Genomic DNA, 24,513 nt, shown 5'->3' on the forward strand with positions numbered 1-24,513 from the left:
CTCCCCACTGCCCTCTGTAAGAGGAAGGCAAACGTTAATGTTCAGGCACAAAGAGACACTGGAAAGGTGAGCATCACTCCAGGGAAAAGGAGTAGATATGAGGAAGGTTATGTGCCACCTTATCTGTTTTGTTAATAAGGTTCCTCCGTGTTAATTAGACAATATGAATGCTAGACTTAAAATGTGAATTAGACAAAGAAGAAATTCTTTTTTCTTTTTATATTTATTCCCTTTTGCTCAAACCTAGAATGAATTGCAAATTGCTCTTGTATCCCACCCTTTGGCTATGTTGGGATGACACAGTTCTCATCATCCTAGTTTCTTTAGATCATCTCTCCAAAATGCTTCCTCAAGGAGGCAGAATTTCAGGCCCCACTTTTTGGATTTGAAGAAGATTTTAGGAATGAGATGTTCAAAATTTCAGCAAGCACAAATTTTTGAAGTTCCTTCTTTAAAATTTGGAATAAGCTCACTCTGTATCCCTATTCCCAAGAATTCAGTTGAGCTGTAAATAGCATCACCAACAGATCTTCTAATTTCCATTATTATTAAATGTCTACTAAAATCACCTTCTGAGGTTGACTTGTGAACTCATTTGTTTAATATGCTGTTATTAATTTCATCAGGTTAACTTCTGTATTTGCTTAGTAATTTACATTAATATTCGGAGAAAGTTGTCATAATATCTCTTTAATTACCATGTAATTAAGATATTCGCTATGTATCTATTTAGTAAAGTTCATTTTCCTCTCAAATTGGTTCTGTAACAATCCAAATAGTTCAAATGAAAAGTCTTAAGTGACTAGCAAACACAATAATTAAGATTTGTTAGTTTACAAGCACATGCTCACATCTCTATATTTTACCAAGTACTTTAAAATGCAGATTTAATTTATATTCTACCCTGTGATCTTATAAGGCATTTTTCCAATTTTGTTAATCATTAAAAAATCAAAACAAAAACAAAAAACCCCCTATCATCTAGTGCCTTTGCAGTTCCATTTAAAAAGAAGAAAACTATAATTTGCAGAAATTTAAAAAAGAAAAAGACCTTAATTGTCTTTCTGTATCATTGAAGTTTCTTGAAGCAATTTAAACTTTCAAGACATGGTAATCTCATATGCTGTTTTCCTAGGTCCCAGTTATAAATAGTTCAAAACAGTGTCCCCAGACTCAGCCTAGCTGAGAAGTCAGCTGTGGTCTTCTTTCATTAGCTGTCTCCATCACTCCTCACTCAGCACTGCTAAAGCCTTCACCATAGAATTAACTTCATTTAGTTGTACCTTCATGATGCAGTTGTACCTTCATGTAGGTACAGTTCCAGGAACCAGCTCCTAGGTGCTCACTATCTCCAAGCTGCACAAAATGGCACATTGGTCGATCTGACAAACAATTGAAATTTCATATACGTGTGATTCTTCTAGACTATCCAGCTGGAAAAAATATGTCTGTATATGCATTTTTTTTTTTTAAATATTGAAAGGTGTTCCCACTTGAGGGAGTCAAATTTCCTATTCCATTGGTAAAGGGAAAACATAATACCCTCTTTCTTATAAACCATAAAGGAACAGGTATTTTCCTGGTAGTTTTCAATGTGTCAAAACTAAACCACAGAAAACTGTATTCAAGGCACACTGAGCTGATATAAAATGTTTTTATTACCAGACTTACGACAAGCAATTTAGAACCAGAAAAGATTACAGAGGAATGACATTAAAAAAACAAATAAATATGTATCTTTGCATTTCAAAATCCTCCTTTTTTCCTGCTTAAAAAAACCAAAAAACCATTCATTTCTCAGATTATTTTCAAAAGTATATAATCTATAAATTTGGGTGTTTTGTGACACTTACAGTTAGAATCAGAACAACAGAACGAAACTATCATGGAGAGCATACGGAAAAACCTTTTTACTCCCCATGATTTTTATTCCCCCACATACAAAAGCAAGAAATATGCCTCTTGCATTTTTTTTTTCATAATAGAATCATAGATTCACAGAAACTTTCAGTTTGCAAGGAGCCTCTAGAGATCATCTAGTCCAATCCACCTGCACAACAGTGACCCTTAGAGCAATTTGCCCAGGATCATGTCTGGTCAAGTTTTGAATGATCCCCAAGGATCGAGCCTCTGCAACCTCTCTGGGCAACCTGTTCCAGTGATTGACCATCCTCATAACAAAAGGGTGTTTTCTTAGATCCAGATGAAATTTCATATATTTTAATGTGTGTCAATTGCTTCTTCTGGTAACTGCTGAGAAGAGTCTGACTTATACACACGAATAAGATGCTCCTCTGCATTCTCCTGTCCTGTCTGAAGAACTCCAGTGATCTCATTCTCTTCTCATATGAAAGCTGTTCCAGAATTTTAATAATCTTTATGACCCTTTGACTTGCTTCACTGAGTCAATACATTTCTTGCACTGGGTAGCTTAGAGTGAGTAAGAGAAAGTGACAGAATTCCTCCCTATTGTAGATGTAAAAATTCAAAAACCATATAATCCACAAGTTTTGGACAGGCAGAGAAAGCTTAAGTTGCTTTTGTATATATATAAGTAAATAGACATATATTATTCATTTGGGTATATTTCATTAATTGTTTTCATCAGAGGATAATGATTTAGTATTATTATTTTCATCATAATTATAAAAAGTGATAATTCACTAATTTGTTCTCTAATTCTCACTAGGGGCCTCTTTAAAGGAAGTGGCATAATTAACATGAAAATACTTTTTAAAATTATCTGACAATATCAAATTCTGATTTTATCATAGTCTCAGTCTAGTAATGTCAGTTTCTAAATCCACAAGTCCAGAAGCTTGCACAGGAACTTAGAGACTCTAGAAAATAAAATATTGACTTTATTTTAAGAGTAAATGGGACCAAAGACTGCATCAGAAGTACTTAATTCCACAGCATGTTTTCTGGAAGATCATTACGTTTGCCTAGTCATATCAACTTGGAACTTCTTAGGATTTCTTGGCCTCTCACTTTTTCAGGTATTCAATCAGACTTCATAAATGTTCCTGAACCTAAAAGGAATTTTAGATCATCTACTCTCATCCTGTGTTACTTCAGCTTAGCAGAAGTTCATTTTTTACAAGATTTGCAAGAGTTTCAATATGCAAAATATTTCAGCCTAGAGGGAGGGGGGAGGAAAAAAGGGAAGGAGAAGAGAATAACAGGGAGATGGACAGACAGAGGGAGAGGGAGAGGGGGAGAGGGGAAGAGCAAAGAACAGAAGTCCCTGGCAAATATATCTTTTTGTGTACATGGAAGGACTTTTCTACAATATGTGGACAATCTGGAGGGTTGAAAACAAGAGAAGGTATGACCAGATATTAATCATAGAAAATGTAGTAATAATAATAATAAAAAATCCTGTGTATTTTGATCTGTAGTTTAGAGAAAACAAGGGAAAGACTCAGTGGTTAGTCATCTTAACACCACTTTGGTACACTCACCAGTCCATGCAGTATTTTGTTTTCTGACAGAATTAAATCTTTTAGCATTGTACACATGCTGCTAGTGGTTAAATAACCCAAAAAAAAAAAAAGGAAAGCTAAAGCCAAGGGCAGCTATCCAGCTGCCACCCTCTTCTTTTATTAAAAAAAAAAAAGGCCAAGATTTAGAATTCAAGGAGAAAGATGATGGTCTATTTTTTGATGTGACAACACAAAGGCATTCTCTCTCATAATATTAGGCATTGGATTTTTCCCTTATTTTTAAGGAATTCAAACTCACATTACACATCTCACATTAATAACAGATTTGTTGCATCATGGGGATCTACAGTGTGTTATTGTAGCATTTTTTTCATATGTCATGAAATTTTTTATGCATAGAAATACACCATGCAGGACTGAAAGAAAGGGAAAGTTAAAAAATGAAAAGAATAGGCAACTTGCTGGCAGTTGTTCTTAGAAAGAGTACAATGGCTATTCAAAAGTATAAGCTATAACATAACATGATTATGGATTTTTAATTGAAGGATGCAAGCTTTTATTTATATTCCACGTACATCCATAATAGGTGTACTAAAATGCCTATATTCAGTGCTTTATTTCATATGTATAATTTCTATGAGAATATGACAGCAAGGTAAACAAAAATTTGTATTTTGAATACAATGACAAAAGGGGATGTTCAGTATATATTTCAGATAACTGAGTCATCACTGCATATAAATCTAGAGACATGTTTTAAGTTAAAAAAATTCTTTGTATAGTCTTTAGCATAATTTTCCATAAGAACAAATTAAAATTAAAAAAATTCTATAAAAGTAAAAAAAACAAGGCACATCAAGCAGAAATTAATATAATGTTCTCTGTGCCACAGAAACTAGCCTTTAGTAAACTAAAGTTTGCTTCAGCACCAGAAAAATATGATGAGGATTCAATCATACCAAAAGGTTTGCAATAACACTTACTAAAGTGAAAGTACAGACTCATCAGTTCATAAAAATAATTAATTAATTTAATGCAAGGTAATGATTAATGCAAAATTTGTGCACTATCTTTGGAAGTAAGCATCATCATACAGTAAGCTGGTGTAACAGTTTTGGCTGGGATAGGGTTAATTTTTTTCAAAGAGGCTCATATGGTGCTATGTTTTGGATTTGCAATGAAAATAGTGTTGATAAGACACTGATATTTTACCTGTTGTTGATCAGTGCTTACACAGAGTCAAGGCCTTTACTGTCCCTCACCACCCCACCAGTAAGGAGGCTGGGCTGCAAAGGAAGCTGGGAGGGGACACAGCTGGGACAGCTGATCCCAAGTGACCCAAGGAATACCCCATTCAATTTGATGTCATGCTCAGCAATAAAAGCTGGGGGAAGGAGGGAGATGGGGACTTTCAGAGGTGTGGACTTTGCATTCCCAAGTAACCATCATGCATGATGGAGCCCTGCTTTCCTGGAAATAGCTAAACATCTGCCTGCCAATGGGAAATAGTGAATGAGTGCCTTGCTTTGTTTTCCTTGCATGTGTAGCTTTTGACTTATTAAACTCTATCTCAGTCCATGGGTTTTCTCACTTTTTCCCTTTCGATTCTGTCCCATCCTGCTGCAGGGCTGTGAGCATGTGGCTGTGTGGGATTTAGCTGCCTGCTGGGGTTAACCTCAACAGTCAGGCAAATCTACAGCATTACATCTTATAGGTATTTTCTCTAGAAATATGTTACAGAAAATGCTAACCAACAGCAAACTGAAAAAAAATGCCAGCAATAAATATAAGATACAGTCTACTTTAATATGCAATATAGTTAATTAATAGAAGTTTCTCAGAACATGAAAATATATGATGAAAAGACACTGCTGATGTACTTGTTTTCTAGCATAATAGCACTTACAGAAATTAATTATTGGCTTGGAGGAAAAAGAAGGGAAAAAAAAAAGAATATTCTCAGGGCATAGGCTTGGCAATATGGAAAACTGAGAAGTCCAATTTAGAGAACTGAAAAATCTCAACCAGTTATGCTGATTCTTTGGACTGTTTTAGCTGGAGCATTTTGAAAAACCTACATACATACATACATTTAAAATTTAAGTTCTCACTGTATTTTAAATATAGTGCTGACCTGCTTGTAGCTATCCTACATACTGAATTATACAAATCAAACCAACAAGCTTCACTCTTAATGCAAGCAAGTAAAATAAATTTTTAACCCTCTGTTTCATGCAATGCCAACAGATGAAGAAATAAATCAACCACTATGCCATGATGTTACATCAGCAAACAGATGGAAATCTTGCGTCTGCCACGCTTTCACAGGCTGATGTAGCAGGAAATGTATCTTATTGTTTTGAAAGCAGACACCTCCAGAGACTGCCACACACAGATCTTCACCACTGCAAGAAAGCTGGTGCAATGCAGCCAGGAGGGGGACATCCATCAACTCAAATTCAAGCGTGGTAAAAGGAGACTAATCAGGCATTGCAAATTCTCAGTGTTGTAAAATATGTGGAGTAAACAGCCAGGTTTGAACTTGGGAATCACGGCCAGTTGTTGGAGAACTCAAAAATTATGTATTGTAAACAATGAGATAGATTCACTTAGAGATAAGAAAGATATTAAATATGGTGACAGAACTCCATGTGCATGGCACTTTTTAGAGCTCTTCAGGTTAAGATATCCTAACTGCTATTCTATCATATTGGGCTTTCTAGTTCTACGCTTTGCCCAGGAGAATCTTCCCAAAGCATGAATTGCTTTATTATTTGTATATATGTGTTCTTGCTTTCAGCTACAGAGATGAAGTTCAAAAATGCTCATACAAAAATTTTAACTCCCACAAATAAACAAGCAGGTCTGGGTAGATTTGTACCCCCAAATCAGAGGTAAATGTAACATATATACTTAATGCTTTAGACAACAAAACTAATTGCAGTTAAATATACATTCAAATGCTGAAGAGGACGAGTCAGAGTAACAGCTATTTAGCCCAGAGTCCTGGTTTAAGCAGTAGCTAATACTTAGGGACATAGCAAAAGATGACCTTTCCATGTGTAATGTATTCATATTGCCTGGCAGACCAAGGTCAGAGCAGAGAAAAGTCTTCCTCTCTTCTTTATGGATAACACGACTACAAAAGGTTGGATTGCTAAATGCTTTTAATTAAATGTTATAAAGCAGAAGACCTATAGTTTTACTGAACAAAATTAAAGAGTCCTGGGAGTCACCTTCAAACAACAACTTGTCTGACCAGTTCTCCACTGATAAGAGGGGAGTTGTAGAAAATGGATCATAAGTCATATGCCATGAAAATAATTACCTTCCTTTTAACCAAACAAAACCATTAAGTAGAAATATGAATATTAAATTAAGTCATTTTGAATACAAATAACCTCATTTTTAAATCAACTTGGAGGATATTGAACAACACTAACATGCAGAGAATCATAGAATAGTTAGGGGTTTGAAGTGACCTCTGCAGATAATCCAGCCCAACCTCCAGTGGCTCCTTGAGGCTTGCCTGTGCTCCGTTTCGGCTCCACTTGTCTGGAACTCCATGCAGCTTAGCTGGGCTCAGTTCCCCTGGGGTTTGGGCTCAGCTCCACACTGGTTCTTATGCAGGGGCTGTTCCCAAGCACGCAGCTCGCAGAGGAACGGCTGTGGTAGTCACACAGTTTTACTCTCTTCTTCTCTCGCACCATGCTGGGGGTGGCTCCCTGAGGGTGGCTCAGACCCCTTGGAACGTGACAACAGTTACAGGATTCAGTAACAGGTATGACTTCTCATAACTCCCAAGACACAGGATGGCGGTGGCCACTTTCTTGGTACCAGTCCAAGAGTTCTTGGTAGTGAAGTTTCCTGAATTGAGCGGCTGAAGCAGCCGGTGTGTCTCGCTCCCTTTCTCTCCACCCTACCAGCAAGGAAAGTGTGGTTCCAAACAAGATGGAGAGAGTTCTGCTTCTGCCCAGGAGCATCTTCCTCTCCATGCAACCCCCACCCAATCTTGGCCATGGCTTCAGGGAGGGGTCTGCTCATAAGGAAACAGTTCCTCCAAAACAATGTTGGAAAAGGGAATAAAATACAAGACCTACTTTAACCATGATGGGTATACTATTTCCAGTTCTAAAAGGGCATTTGAGGAAGTGCAAATGGAAAGTTCTTACCAATATTAGGATCTCTGTCATAAAATGACAGGGTTTTTATGCATGTTTGCTTAAAATATAGTTAGTTGATGGTAAAAGTAAATGGTCAGTTCTATCAGAGAAAAGAACTCACTAATAGACTTCTTCACTATCTAATCTGTTTCACAGAATTACAGAACGGGCAAGGTTAGAAAGGACTGCAATGGGTCATCTGGTCCAACATCCCTGTTCAAGCAGGGTCATCCCAGAGCACATTGTACAGAATTGCACCCAGACGGTTTGCAAATATCCCCAGCAACGGAGACTCCACAACCTCTCTGGGTTATCTGTCCAAGTGTGTGGAAAATATTGTAGAAACCTGGTTATTAGAAAGAGGACATGAGAATCTCACGCTAAAGCAGAGAAACTATCAGAAGGTCACTGTGTTTGTGAAGCTGCATTGTCTGATGTGAAGCTGCATTGTCTAAGAAACTGCATACGTGATGGAAAGAATAAAACAACAGGATGGGAAAAGCAGTGAAAGTAGCTAAGTAGCAAATATGTAACTATAGGCATGAGAAAGAAGCAGCATTTGCATAAATATGCCTTAGGTAATTAGAAGCCAATGATGAGCCTATGCTTGGAATATGTATGAGGCTAATTATTAACCTTTATAAGCATGAAGCTTACAGCAATAAAGTTGGATTAGTCATGATCAATACTGTGGTCGTGTGATACTTTTCCCGTCGTCCACAACACAAGTGCATGGTTACTGCAGAGTAAGGAAGTTCTATCTCATGTTGAGGTGAGATAGTGTGCACCAGTTTCTGCCCACTGCCTCTTTTCCTACTGCTTGGCACCACCATAAGAGCCTTTTTTCATCCTCTTCTTGACACTCTCCCTTCATATACTTATCGACATTCATGAGGTCCCCTCTCAGTTGTCTCTTGTCCTGGCTGAAGAAGCACAGCTCACTTGGCCTGTCCTCATAAGAGAGATGCTCCAGTCCTTTAATCACCTTTGCAGTCCTACATTGACCCACTCCAGGATCTTCATGTCTCTCTTTCATTGAGGAGCCCAGAACTGGACATAGTATTCCAGATGTGCCTCACTAGGGCTGATTAGAGGGGCAGAATCACTTCCCTTGATCTGCTGGTAGTGCTCTTCCTAATGCACCCCAGGATACCACTGGCCTTCTTGGCTACAAAGGCCCATTCCTGGCTTGTGGACAGTTTATTTTCCGTCAGGACCACCAGGTCTATCTCCACAGAGCTACTTTCCAGCAGGTCAGCCCCCAGCCTGTACAGCATGGGGTTATTCTACCCCAGGTGCAGGACCCTGCACTTGCCTTTGTTGAACTTCAGAAAGTTCTTCTCTGTCCATCTCTCCAGCCTACTGAGGTCCCTCTGAAGAGCTGCACAGCCCTCTGGGGTATCAGCCACTCCTCCCAGCTTTGTGTCATCAGCAAACTTGCTGGGGAGACAGCTGCTCTACTATCCAAGGCATTAATGAATAAGTTAAACAATATTAGGCCCAGTATTGAACCTCGGGGGACACCAGTAGTGACAGGCCTCCAACTAGACCTGGATTAAAACCCTCTGGGATCTGTTGTTCAGCCAGTTCTCAATCCACCTCACTGCCCACTCATCCAGTCTACACTTCTTGAGTTTATCAATGAGGATTTTGTGAAAGACGGTGTTGAAAATCTTACTGAAGTTGAGGTAGATAATATCCACTGCTCTCTCCTCATTGATCCAGGTAGTTGTTTCATGATAAAAGGTCATCAGGTTGGTCAAGCCTGATCTACTTTTAGTGAATCTATGCTGACTATTTCTGATCACCTTCTTGTCATCCATGTGGATAGACATGTCTTCCAGAATGAGGCACTCCATCACCTTTCCAGGGATTGAGGTGAGGCTGACTGGTCAGTAGTTCCCTGGTCCTCCTTCTTTCCCTTTTTGAAGACCAGGGTGACATTTGATTTCTTCCAGTCTTCAGGCTGATCACCAAAACCTTTCAAAGTTGGCTGTGAGTGGCCTTGTTACAGCATCTGCCAACTCTCTCAGCATTCCACCAGCGCCCATGGACTTGTGCATGTCAAGTTTGCTTAGGTGTTCTCTAACCCAACCCTCCTTAATCAAGGGAAAGTTTTCCTTCCAAGGTCCCTTTACCCCACTCTCCTGGGTTAGAGATCCCTGAGGACTGGTCTTGTCAGTAAAGACCACTGGAAACAAGGCATTTGGTTACTGCCTTTGCTGTGTCCTCTTTACCAGGTTCCCCCTCCATTTACAAATGGGCCCATGTTATCCTTTGTTTTCCTCCTGTTATTGGTATATGTGAAGAAGCCCTTCTTGTCCTTGATATTGTTGGTCAGATTTAATGCCAGATGGGCCTTGGCCTGCCTTGTCTCATTCCTACTTACTCTGACAACTCTCTATATTCCCTCTGAGTGGCCTGACCCTCTTCTATCTTGTCTGTATTTCCTGCTTATGCTTGAGTAATGATAGGTGTTCTTTATTCATCCATGCAGATGTCTTGTCCCCTTTGCCCAATTTCTTGCTTTTTGGGATGCATCATTCTCGAGGATGGTTTGAAGTGATCCTTGGATATCAACTAATTTTTTTGAACCCCTTTTCCCTGCCGTGCCTATTCCCCTGAGATTTTTCCAAGAAAGAGGCTAACATCAGCTCTCCTGACTTTCCATGGCTAGAATCTTACTTGCTGCCCTGCTTCCTTCTCGACCAACACTGAACTCCACAATCTCATGGTCACTACAGCCAAGGTTGACCCCTACCTTCACATCTCCAACAAGACCTTCCCTGTTTGTCAGTATGAGGTCAAGCACTACACCATTCTTTGAGGGATCCTCCAGTATCCATTTCAGAATATTGACATCAATACTTTCCAGGAACCTCCTGGACTGTTTATGCTTTACTGTGTTGCTTTTCCAGCAGATGTCAGGGTAGTTAAAGTTATTGTTGGACAATATATTGGTAGATATGATAGAATACAAGGCAAACAGTGAAATGACAAAGCTTGCTGATCGTACTAGATTAGATGAAACAATGATGACAATCACCTGTGAAGAAATAAAGGTCCTGCAAAACTGAGTAAGCAGTAAAATGGGACATAAAATATATTGTATTTTCTAGGAAAAGAATAAAAAGGCATCAGATGAAGGCAGTAGAACTATAGTGAACAAAAGGAGATACTTCATTGAAATGTCCTTGACGTAAAATATTCAAAATACTACAAATGTATGTGGACTTGAGAGGAAAAATATACAAAATCATGGATGAAAAAAGATCAAGTTTTACTACCATAAATACACTGGATTTAGGAAGTCTCTGTGCCACAAACTGTTAGGGAGAAAAAACACATTTTGAAGAAATATCACTATATCATGGCTTGCTCTCTTTTCCTTATGTCATACCCAGGTAAATGAATCTTTATCATGACTCTGTACAGCTGTTCTCATATTATTATAATCTAGGGATTATAAAAAAGGAAATTTTGTGTTAAATATATTGGTTGAGAATTAGATAAAAGTATTATTAACATATTTGGATAATACTGACTGAGTAGGGTCAGAAAAAGGTAGCAGTGAATTCTGGCCAACAAAGCAGGAAAACACAAGAGTGTACAGCACCAATTATCATCTTAGCAGTAAGTTAGCAATCTTGAATTACAAAACTTGTCAATAACACACTTTCAGCAGAAATTGAATCAGTACAAAGAAAGCTGTGCTGTATTAGTAAACTGTTGCTTAGTGGGGTTGCACAAAAAGAAGTGTTTAAATCTTTTAAAATTTGTACTAAACATGAGGCTTATATGGGTTAAAATAATTTGCAGGGATTTTTGCCATTAATATGAATCTCTGCTTGTCATTCTTTCTGCAAAATGAAGTTAGGATGCACAAGAAATAGAATTGGGGGTATTAGAATCCAATTACATAAATCATTGATATGATCCTGTCTAGTTACTGCACCACAAAACACACACAAAGAGAACAAACACATGATGAGAAATACAGACGAGAGTGGGTACAAAGGCAACAGAAATCATCACAACAGTGAAAATACCACAAGAGAATATATACTGAAATTGATAAACTGAACAGTTCAGAAATGAGAAATTTGTCATAGATTTAATTCCTGATTTTGATGTGCAGAAAGGACACTTCACTTCCCCCTTTCTCACAAAAGGAGGACTATGTAGTATTTAACTAAGAAAACCACATCAAATGTCCTGTGAAACCCAAAACCAAAAACTACACAATGAAACTGTCCACAATCTCACTGAGAATTTTTTTTAAAGTTAGCCTGTAATATTAACAGCAAGAATTAAAGCTATATTTTTCTTGGTAGAATGAACACAAAGACATATGTTTCATAGATAAGTTACTCCCACAACTTGTCAAGATGAGATCTTTCTGAAGCCTGTGTTATGGCAAACATATCTTACTTCACATATACGTCTGAAATTCATGTTTCCAGACATAGTTAGAGGACTAACAATGGATTAAACTATCTGCCTAATTCAGATCATTCAGTATTCTGTCACCAGTAAAAAAGCAAAGGCTGTTGAGCAGTTAGTCATGGAAAAATATCTCTGTGCCATCTGGGACAAAAAAACCTCAGATGTGTCTGCAACTCAGTGCTTACTGCTAGGAAAATAGGATGAAAATGCGGATCACGAACTCCAGAAGGCTACCCCAGGCTGCCACAGTGGTTGAAGCAACATGAAAGTCGTGCTTTAAGCAAAAAGAAATCTTTTGAAATACTGGGTGTCAGAGTGTAAATTCCATATCCTAAAATTAGATCATCAATGCAGAAAATTGAATAAGCAAGTCTACTTTGTTTTAAATTCATTTTTTACCTACACTCCCACCTAACTTGGCATATTAAACAACCCTCTTCTACAACTTATCATTACACTCCAGTCAATGTAACCTTCCTCAACTTTATTTTCTTATGCAATTAGATTAGAGTATATCTGATGTATTATTGTACAGATTTTGTCCTGATAGGAGGTACAACTATCAGAAGAACATACTGATTTAAGAAGTCTTAAAGAGCATGTAGCCAGTTATTTAGGGAAAAATAAAACAAAGACACCACACACAAAAAAAAAAATCCCTCAGATTTGGCCACAGCTCAGAAACCGAGGGTTTGGTATCAGGACCCAACAGAATTAGACCGCCCTGAGGATAGTTTCTTCTGTTTCAGAGAACTCAAATCTGACCTAAACAGAAGTTAAGCTTTCCCACATGGTCCTAATACAGGATAGTTTTGTACTGTGTTTACATTACTGATTTCATTTCTTAAAATACCTTTTTTTATTTTAATTTACATCATGATTATTTACATTATTCCTAAATTCCACAAATTCTGTCATACAGGTTTTTTTAAAAAGTGTATAAGGAATATTTTGAATTTAATCTTGCACGTATGTCCAAAGTTACAAAAGGAAGCTTGTGTATGTGAAAGCTACTGCATTTAAAATGCTCACGTATAGTTTTCCAAGAACTGTAAGATTCCATCACTAGATTCTCAAGGGTTTTTGTGAATTTAAATAAATTCACAATTCTCCAAAATCTTATTTCATAAAATTGGGTTTCTAGTGTTTGAAGGCTATACCATGGTTTTATTTGTTTGTCTTGTATTTTTTGCAGCTATTTTTTATTCAATTATAGATGAAGATCATTCAGTTCCAGTGTTTGAATATGTTGGAGATTGTTTCTCTTCTATTGTTTAGATAAGTACTTCTTTCGTCTTCACCATGGCTTTGGGAATAGAAGTGCTACTGTGACAATATGGCACCATTTCATGAAATATTGAAGGATCCAAAGTATTCATGCAACTTGTGAACAGTAATTAAAAAAAAAATCTCCAAAATTATGATTTGAAAATAATTAACTTAAAATTTCAGGTTTCTAAATATTCCATGCTTTTACTTAATAAAACTACACATATATTTGAACCATATAAACAAACAAACAAACAAATAAACAAAGCCAGCTTATACAAGTGAGATAACAGGTAAAATACATCTCTAGTAAGGCAGTGTTTGTATTTCTGTCCTGCCAATCCTGATATTCATTATTCTACCTTCCTAATTAGTTTTATTCTATGGGTTACTGTAAAAGGAATTTCAAAACAACAATGAAAACTTATTTACTTTAAAATACTCTCTCCAATACTTATGTCTATTTTTATATTTAAATAATTACAATGGGATCTAGCTATTAAAACCATAAAATAACTCCATATGCAACATCTTAATGTACAAGTAGACACATAATAATGTACAAGTAGACAAATAATTTTATTATTTCAGAGAAACTTACTAGATTGTCTCAAATGGCAGATACATAAAAGTGAAGAAAATATTAGTTCCTATAATAACATAAATTTAAAGGAATTACTCAGCTGAAAACTGATAAATGCAGAGGTATTAAAAAATTTATTTGTCTATTTCTATAATTAAAAATGGTATGGCATATTCAATTCTATTCCAGTCAGAAAGGAGGTGACCTTCTATCTTGCACCTTGAGCAAGTATACCATTTTGAGGGGCACTGGGTAATGACCTTTACTTCCTTCCACCATATTCCGTGTAGGACTTGGAACAATCTATATTTTAAAAATGTCTGCCAGACTCAGAACTAAATGTCAATTAGATTGAAGAATGTCCTTACGAATTTTGATGGAATGAGGCACGTACACCTCCACTACCTCCAGTTAGCTGAGTCTCAGAAGCACTAAAGCAGATATTTAAGCATCAAAACCATTTAGTGATAAATTATTTTAGCTGTTAGTAGGTACTGTTATCAAGTACAATATCAAGTAATTAACTCCAACATAAGCAGGTCTGTAAATTGAAATAATAAAAGATACAATATCCATACTATCTACGAGCATTTAATTATGTTTTAGTGGTTTTACTTTGGAAAAGCTTTATAAGGTCCTGATAAATGCCCATTAGGAGTTGGATGCTATAAAATTGCATATTATGAATTACCTCAAACAAGTGTAATTTGTGCCTTTCAAGATTGCTTCATGATGGAAACTAAAACAAGGACAGCGGGAATGATCAGAAGAAGATTCCACTCAAAAATCAAACTGCCGAATCTAATCTAAAATGCTAATTTAATTGTACCTTTGATGTAAGCAGAAACTTACAAGACCTTATCATATAAGACATAAATAGATACAGAATCAGCCTTAATTAGGTGTCTAACTGGATAGTGAAATTTGTGAGGTGGGACAAGTTAAAGGAATAGAATTTGATGTAGTCAAGAGATGTACAAGTAAGTTGGGTGTACTTGTACTTGTACGTCCAACTTAGTAATAGGGAGTAATTCATAAAATTAATAATTAATAATTCATGAAATCAGTTAAACTAAAATGTCTTCTGACCCTCACTCCTAGAAATCATAATTCTTTCAAGTAATTCTTAAAAGTCTTTGAAAAGAGAAAATTCTTTGCAATTCTTTGATTCTATAAAGAATTCAGAGTTCAGTCATAGCCCTGAATGCATTGTTCTAACATAAATACTTAGTTTACCTCACTGGACTTCCTCTCATCTTCCAATTCATTAATTCCAAAACTTAGATTTCAGAGTAGCTGATCATCCAAAATACTATCCATTTACACATTTTCAGAGCCTACCATCTTTACAAGAAAGAACTTCAAGACAAAGAAAAAACAACAACAGAAATAGCAACCACTTCAAACCTGACTTGCCCTTGCTACTCCTCCCATTTTGTTTTATGAACATTGCCCAATATTTCTCTAAGGAATACATCCTCTCAGGGATCTAAGTGAAGGCAACTTATATAAAAAAATTATCCCATATTCTGGATTGAGGAGGGGGGAGAACCCACAAAATAAAACCAAACCAAAACAAAGCAAAAAGAAAAACCAAAACAAGCCCCACCACAAGTACCTATCCCACTGAATGCTTGATGCATTCAAGTGCTATGTAGTGAACTAGTGTAAACTACCATTGTAAGACAAGAGAGAAATACAGACTCAATATCTAGGCATCCAATCACAAAATTGATTATATGGAGATGCTGTTGTGAATGTTCACCCTTTCTGTATCCTTCTACCTATTCATATTCAATTAATTTTATTCTTGCAGAACTATAGCTTCTAAGAATAAATGTAACTCATGAATAAAACAAGACATAGTAGTACTTTATAAGAATAGACAATAATCCTGTGCCTTCTGCAAACTAAAATTGTTGCAAGCAAAATTAATTTTACCAGAAAAGAATCCTGTAAATAATAGAATCAACAACTTAACCTGTGCAGATTATTTGGAGTTCAGATCTAAAACACTTCCTTTTTCACTCAGCTATGTTTCAAGTTTTGCTATATTAACAAATTCTTAAACTTGTTTATACTATTCATTTTTCTTGCCCCTTTCAACAGCTGGAATGTGGAAATCCTCATTCTTAATGGCCACCATACAACAAAGTACTAAGATCTTTCTATCTTAGTCTACAAGATCTGGATATCAAGAGTGAAGAAGTGTACTCATGCCATGCCACTATGGGGCTTAATAGACATGGAAAGCCAAAGGAAAAAAACAAAAAAAGCCAGCAAGTCACATTGTGCAGGTTTACTCTCAGTACACTTATTCACTCCATTTTCCCATTCTCAGCAACATCAGCTCCATTTCTAATACACGCAGTCACTGGTTTAACTTTTGTCTTTCCTCTCTCCCTTTCTGATGAATAATCACACTTGCTATTATCTGGTTTGGGTGGTAGGCAGAAACCATGCAACTAAAAAAATTCTTACAAGACTACATGCAGCTATGTTATATGTAGTATAAAAATAATAAACATAACTCATTCTGTAATAATATAGAACTGCATATATATGTATGTATACATTGTACTTTAGCCTTTGGTTGACTTTGCTGTTCATACTCTATAAAAACTGCCTATTCTCCCAAAAATGTCAAATGGCAACAGCTGTTTTATATTGTGCATTATGCACTTGAAGACCATAAAGAACATTATTAGGTAAGTTTTCCTTTGTCTTGGCTCAAGCTTAGCAGAAATTCGAGTTCTTCACTTGCAGTGTTTTGGTTTTTTTTGTTGTGATAGGCATAATTAATTTTCAAAAGAATGTAGGAAGTATTCATTTGTTTTACACATTTAGTTTTAAATAATCAAAGAATTACTTCATTTTAATATTTTTCAATATTAAATACCATAAAATAAAGGTAAAACTATATGCCAAAACCCAACTGCTGTAAGAACACACGAAATAAAAAGTGTGTAGTTTCATGTGACATAAGACCTTAAGAGAATACACTAACTTTTTTCTATTTTTTTTTTAATTCAGCTTGCATTTTCCTGTTTTAAAAACTGAAAGAACTGGAAATAGAATTCATCCACTAAAATGAAAGAAAAACATTTCATAATATTGTCTTAATTTTTGGTACACAGTTACATGTGCTTCCAGTGTTGTATCGTTACCTTTGTAGTTAACCTTGAAACCAATTGATCCCACACTTTCATCCGTTTGAAGGTGCAACCACATCTGATTGCTCATGCTCACAATTAAGTCTGGTACAAAGCTCCCAGTTAACCTATAGATAGAAAAAAAAAATCTGTAAAGCCATTTAAGTAACTAGATTTTTTTTCTCTTTTTGTAAGGAATCTAAATAACTATTTAGCATTTTTTATGTTTGTTTATAAATTCATTGCATTCAGCTCACACTAATTTAGTTATCTACTGGCTGGGTAGCCAAGACAGCTCTCGAGTTTCCAATGACTGCAGATTTGATCGCAGCCTATAAACACATGTAACTACTGCTCACGTTGTGTTGAAATATTTCAGTTGCTGGTCCAGAAAGACACGTAACTTCCCTAATCCTGAACCTTATCTGGCAGCCCTGTGTGCGTGACTCGGGTACACGCAGGCATATCAAAGGCACTAGAAGCCCATAATGAGGCATTACACTGGTTCTTTGATTTCTCTGGTATACAACTACTCACTTTGGAACACATGCTTTGCATGTTTAAAAGGGAGCTGCTATTCTTAAATAGCAACACTATTATGATAGTCCATGTGTTCCCTGCACTCTCTCTCCTCCCCTCATCACCTCTACCACAACAATGGAAGAACAGCCTGACGTCTGCTCCTTCATTAAGAAAAATAACAAATGTCACAACTTTAAAACCTTCTAATGTTGGTTGCAGGATGGCGATTAATTAGAAAGAACTAAACTTGATTTTTCTTTTTTATTTTTTTCCACTTTTCATATTGTTTGCAAAAATTTGCAAGTCAATGCAACCCTAAATATTCATTCTGTTCACTGAATGAAATGATATGATAGCAAAAAGGAAATGTTGGGAAAGCTGCAGTTTTATGTCATATTACATTTTTTTCCCAAAACTTTGTCTCAAATTTGGTAAGAGTTTATCATCTGAAACAGAATGCTGAAAAGTTCCAAAACATTTTTCATTCTTGTAAAATTGGTCATAATAAAAGACAGTATAAGAGTGCAAACTGTTAGTTCATTTTTTTCACAGTTGTAACCATTTTTTAAAGATAGCTGAAACTTCAAATGGGCTATTTTAAATATATTTTGCAGTTAATTTTAGTTCTCCCCTCTGGTCTTTTTTAGCTTGTTTCTGTATGAAATACCCTACTGTGGGAGAAATTCATGCCTGTTCCCACATCTGTGTTCACAGATGGAGCTACTACAAAGCCTCTTGCCAGAACTGAACAAGTAAATGCCTGGCCAAAACGTATTAACTGCTCATTCCTGCACTAAGGGAAAGTGTCTTCAGTGAGTTCAGTCTTTGCCAAACTAGTAGATTAACAGGATGTTCCTCAGAAACAACACTGATGTAATGGCTAACAGTTTTGTAATTGTAACTGGTAACTGACAGTATATTTTTTGAATATTAAGGCCATTGAGAATATTTACCTCTCTGTTGTGTCAGACAGAATAATTCCTATGATAAATACCTATCACATTTTTTAACATTTCTACTTTCTGAAATTAATTATAAACACATTTTTTTAAATCCATAGTTTTGACAAAAAATACTTTCCAATTAAATAGTACATGAGGAAAAAAATATCATTTGAAAATGCATTAAAAAAGAAAGAATAAATCAACAAAACACATAAATCACTTGTTGCTCTACTTTTAAGTCCTTCAGGATCCCTGTAAGAGAGTTGGGAAGGGACCACAGAGTAATGAGATTCAGAAAAAATGGCATTTAAGAATTATTTAAGATAATAACACAGTTCTTAACTTGTGAATTATTCTTTCTTTCTTTCCATGGATTTATGTGGTTTCCTCTTCCCTGGATTCACTACTTGGATTTCTCTCCTGGAAACAAGTTCTTACACCTTCCTTTTCAAAAGATGAACAGTGAACACTGTGAGCAGTAGAAATGGAAGTATGTGATTATGAAGTCTCTCTTTTTATTAAAAACCCTAACAGTTACAATACTCAGCAGGGTGTTTTCCACTTCTTCCTCTACGACTCCAGAACTACCCCTCCCATATACTAGTGACATACATTCTCCTCCTAAGAGAGTATACTGAAGGCTGGATTAGAGGATATTCAGAAGATTCCAACACTCTCCATTTGCAGAAGATCGTCTGTAATATGGGAGGTTGGATGCTTGCACACCCAACACAGCAAGCATACGAAAAGATTAAGAATGGGTTTCATGTCTTGTGCACTAGATTTTCCAAACGTGTGTTACAGGAATCCGTGCCCAGATGCCTATTGCGTTTAAAGGTAACCTGCAGCGACTGTCGGACCACCTGCTGAAAGCAAACTTCCAAACATCCTGAAAAAGTCCTGGGACTGATGTATGAAAGAGGATCCACCATTTCTTTTCCTTCTTCCCCCCTATCCCTTGGTAATAACACTTAACATATGCCTTCATATTAGTCATCTTACCAAAGAGACAAGAAAATGTATAGCTTTCAGGTTTAAGTTCACTTGTGTGCCAGGCTCACCCTAGGGTGGAGCAAACTCACATTGCTGGGTCCATGTATACACAGGCTCAGAACCACAGGCACTCAGGGAAACTTAATGACAAGTCCTGAAAAGGCTTTGTAGTTTAGCTATTTCTGTGATTAACATCCACAGAGTAGGAATAATCAGGACTCCAATTATCAATTTAGGAAGCATAGTTCTATTGAAATGCCACTTAACTTCAGTTTTTGGTTGTGAATCTTCCTATCAAGCAGTGCCCAGTAAAACTAGAGGATTAAGCACTTGGATAAGTTCCCTGATTAACTGATAAATTGGAAAATAAATGTTTTGACATTATCAACATGTATACCAGACATTCAAACCAATATTCTTCAGCAATTTTCTGGAGGAAAGATAATTATTTTAAAATTTAAAATCCAAAAATTATATGATACAACAGCTAAATTATTTGTTATGCATCATATCTCAGACAAAGTCTGCATGGCTCACAGGAGAGAAGATTTACATGCTTTTTACAGTACTCAATTATGTTCCATCTTCCATGTAATTTTTTTATGCATTTCAATCCTAATAACTTCACCATTGATACTTCTGATCACAGAATAATCATTCCACTGGTAAACAAAAATAATATACTTAATATACTTAAAATAATATACCCCATTAATTAATGGGGTACCTCTTTTTTGCTTTTCCAGGATCACCATAGTAATAATTCTTTAAAATTATTTTCCTAGTTATTTACAGAACAGATTCTCTTATCATATGTTAACACTTGAAAATTCTAATTAACTTTTTTATTAAAGAAAATTTTTCAGAATTCCTTTACACTTGTGACAAGTTTAATACTGTATGTTCATCATTTCTCCCCAACTAAGTGTTGCCATCAGAAATACTTTTATATAAATACTAACATGTTCAATGCATTACAAGCTGGACAGACTGTTTTACCACATTACTCAAAATTTAAAATATTATTTTACTGTGCCTCAATGCATACTGTAATTCAGTAATAATATTTTAGTTAAATTTTAATGAGACCTGGTGAATTGGTACTTTCTACATGAGAGAATATTCCATATAGTTTAGGAATCTAAGAATAGCAGAAATTGAATTCTAGCATTATCAGAAATATATTTTTAATGATTGGTACTACCTATAAAATAGATATTACAGTATTTTCCCACTTCTCAAATTTATTATTAGAAGCAATTAACACATCTACAATCCACTGAAGAGACTTTGCGTTACCCTAAAGCAATTGCACCTGAAATACTTGTGTAAATCCTGCTAAGAGTCAGATATTTAGGTTGGAAAAGACCTTTAAGATCATCAAGTACGACTGTTAACCAAACACTGCCAAGTCTACCACTAAACCATGTAATTAAACACCACATCTACACATCTTCTGAACACCTCCAGGGATGGTGACTCCACCACTTCCCTGGGCAGATGCTTCCACCGTTTGACACTGGAACAATGTCCAATGAATGCTTCTAACATTGGTCAGGAAAAAAAGGCCATGGAGAGTGTGACCACCTTGATAAATGAGAAGGGAGAACTGGTGACAACGGATATAGAGAAGGCTGAGGTATTAAATGAGTTCTTTGACTCAGTCTTCACTGGCAGTCTGGCTTCCCACTTCTTTCCCCTACCCTATAGGTGGGAGCTGGGGGAGAAGGTCACTCCCACTGTAAGCAAAGAGCAGGTTTGAGATTATTTGACAAAACTGAAAAGCCAAAAGTCTATGGGGCCTGAAAACATGGATCCCAAGATCCTGGGGAAACTGGTGGATGTTGTTGCCAGGCGACCCTCCATCATATTTGAAAAGTCATGGCAGTCAGCTGAAGTCCCTGGTCACTGGAAAAAGGGAAACATCACTCCCATTTTTAAAAAGGAGAGAAAGGGAGATCCAGAGAACTACAAACCCGTGAGCTTCACCTCTTTGTTTAACCTCCAGCAGATCAACACACCTGACCAACTTGGTGTTGTCTGCAAACTGACTGTGGGTGCACTCAAACCCCTTGTCCTGACCACTGAAAAAGATATTAAACAAAATAGAACAGAACAGAAAGGATACAATGATTACAAAACCAATTAAAACTAGAAGGTCAGATAATCTATCTTCTGAATGACAAATCTGAGGGGGAATTCATGATAAAAATCTGCAAATCCTGAAAAAGCTGTGTGTTCTGTTCAAAGTTTTGCAACTACTACTATTAATGATGTGAAATTAGGACAGAGAAAGAGGCAAACCTTGGTTTCAGGGTACTCAAAGAAACTAATTCTTGGTATCATTCTAATGGTGAATAATGGAAAACTGCAATACACAAAGTCACTTTAATACATTTCCATTAAATATACCATAGTGAATATAATTCTAAGGAATCCTAATTTTGCTATTCTTTTGTTTTATGATTAAATACATTTTGTACTAAACTTTTATCTCATCTCCTTCTGTTCTTATCTGTGTTTTAATTTCTAACTCATTTGAACTAATGATAACATGACGTACTTGCTGGAGGTCAGTTTATCTAAAAATAACAAGTAAATAATATTTGGCCTCTAAAAAAATTATTTTCTTAACATTAGACAATCCCTTACAAGCAAAATATGATTTATAAGCAATAAATCACACTTTTGGTTTGGAGTTTTTTTTTTCCATAAAATTGATTCGGATTTGAAAAAAAATAAATACAATGTAATTTAAGAGGCATTCATTTCTCCTTGAAAATATTGAATTATTTACTCAGAACAGAACTGGAGCTACATAAAACGACAGACAACAATACTAATTACAGTGTTCTGCATATTTTCAAGTGACTGTGGAATGAACAAAAATTAGTGCCACAAGTTAAGTATTTGAGAAATATGGATTCTGAAGTTAATCAGTGATTGTTAAGTATATTATATGTCTACATATCTGGGCTCTCATATTCTAAAAGAATGTCAATGGATGATAAGAATCTTATTCAATATTCAGTGCTTCTTTGAAATATGTGGTTTAGGTAATATCCTATTCAGCCCTTCTCTGTAGTAATTTTCATCACAACTTGCTTTTTTGAGTTATCTATAATAGTCAATAAGCACTTAAAGGTCAACATTCTATAGCATATCTTTTGTCATGTTAACCTTGCTAGGAGATTGTAAAAGTTTGTGTATAAGTTGTCCATTTATCTATTTTCAATTATGTTCTTACACACTTTCAATTTGAGAACACACTTATAAAGGTGGCACAATAGCACCTAAAATTTACATCTACACATGAATGTCCAGACCATGCATTTTAAAATTTTCTAATTTTAGCTTATATTTTTCTTTTGTGATGTCTAGCTCATCTCTTTCTGAATTTAGAGCAGTAATCATGTAAAAATGTATTTAAACTGTCACCTTCAGTAATTTTAAAAGCTCAGTAAGATTAGTTTTTGTTATTTACCTGATCCTAATAATTATTTAGTCTCACCAAAAACATACTAATGACATTCTTCAATGCATACAAATTGTAGATGCAAAAGACTTACACTTGAAGCACAGTTTTAGGATCACCGACTTCTCCTCCATCACCAATTGTCAGTGTGTCATAACCAATCTCCAAATCAAATTCTTCAAAATTTATCTGAATAACCTAGGAAATAAAATAAATAAATAAATTTTAGAAATAAATAATTGTACTTGAGAGATGAGTCTGTAAATAAGATTTTCATCAGTGTAAATAAAATATATCTTCTAATTAATAATTGCATGCAACTTTAGCATATTTTACAATAAATTATTGTAATTAACCCAAAGGGTTTGGTTCATGAAATATGAATTATAATAACTTACAGGTATCATCACTCTGTTGACTTCTTTAAAGCACCATAATTTTACTTATTTATGTAGTTGTTACATGTTTATTACAGTTCTGGATAATTGCATTAGATTTTGATTAATATATACTCAAAGGGCAACATAACTAATTGCACTTTGTGCAATACAACTGTCTTCAAATACCAACTAAATAATTGTACCTCACTGAGTAAATGCAGTGAAGGTGAAGAATATAATTTTCTCCTGACATCTGTAATCTGGCTCAAGTAGGATAGAGAGGCATCAAAGGTAAAAGTAATTTTCTTAGTAAAAGACCAGTATAAGAAACATGGCCATTTTTAATATCCTGTAAGTTAAATCACTGTATGCATATTTATGCTGAAGGATAAAAAATTCAGCTGCATTTTAAGAAAACAATGAATTTTTCACTTAGAGCAAAATTCAGCCATATTATTAGAAAAGAAAATAAAGCACATTGTTGCTACCCAAGTACTAATCATGGTTACTCTGTCTCTATGTAAAATAATAGAAGTTTCTCAAACTTTCATATAGATAAAAATGACAGAATATTTATATGCAAGAATTTTTAATGCTTTAATAAATTGTCTTTAATTACAGTTATAATTGAGAACTGAGAGTGTTTGTGGTTAAAGATGTGGATGCCATTCTGATGGATTAATATCACGTCCTTGAAAGCTCATAATACTTTGTTACACTGGGGTTCCGGTAATTAAAGAAGGACATGTTTCTATGAACTAAAGCCAGGACAGGAAAGTTGGAAAACTGATATATGTTATGAGGATTGTAACTTGGTCCAAAGGGAAGAGAAACACTTTCCTTTAGAGGTGTAAATGGGAATATAAGTACACTGAGGAACAGCCAGTTTGGCATATTCACATACATAAATGTGTGTGTCCATGTATATGTGTGTATCATAGCCCAGGGACTGCAGTCAAGTACAGAGAGTCAAGAGGGCACAGATAGACAGGACATGGGAAATTGTGTACGGAAAAAGCTGATTTGCTTTAATTGAGTAAAGCAGAGAAAACCACATATAAATCTTCTTAATCTTAGTTTAAAAAAATATTTTTGATAGTTTGTGCTGTTCTAGCCACAAAATTTGTAAGCCTAGACATA

At 35.6% G+C, this 24,513-nt stretch overlaps 1 protein-coding gene across 6 annotated transcripts in view; it reads right to left on the reverse strand.

Moving 5' to 3' along the window:
* The window catches only part of CSMD3 (CUB and Sushi multiple domains 3), a 621,549-nt gene that overhangs the window by 289,396 nt on the left and 307,640 nt on the right, over positions 1-24,513 (reverse strand). For all 6 annotated transcript variants that reach the window (XM_027684441.1, XM_027684440.1, XM_027684437.1 and 3 more), the window contains 2 exons: positions 23,088-23,191; positions 17,075-17,187 (listed from right to left, as the gene is read on the reverse strand). In XM_027684441.1, coding sequence (XP_027540242.1) covers positions 17,075-17,187; positions 23,088-23,191 — 217 coding nt within the window. The remainder of the gene's footprint in view (positions 1-17,074; positions 17,188-23,087; positions 23,192-24,513) is intronic.

The sequence above is a fragment of the Neopelma chrysocephalum genome, unplaced genomic scaffold (genome assembly GCF_003984885.1).
Source record: "Neopelma chrysocephalum unplaced genomic scaffold, ASM398488v2 Primary Assembly neopelma1_66, whole genome shotgun sequence".
Taxonomy (NCBI): domain Eukaryota; kingdom Metazoa; phylum Chordata; class Aves; order Passeriformes; family Pipridae; genus Neopelma; species Neopelma chrysocephalum.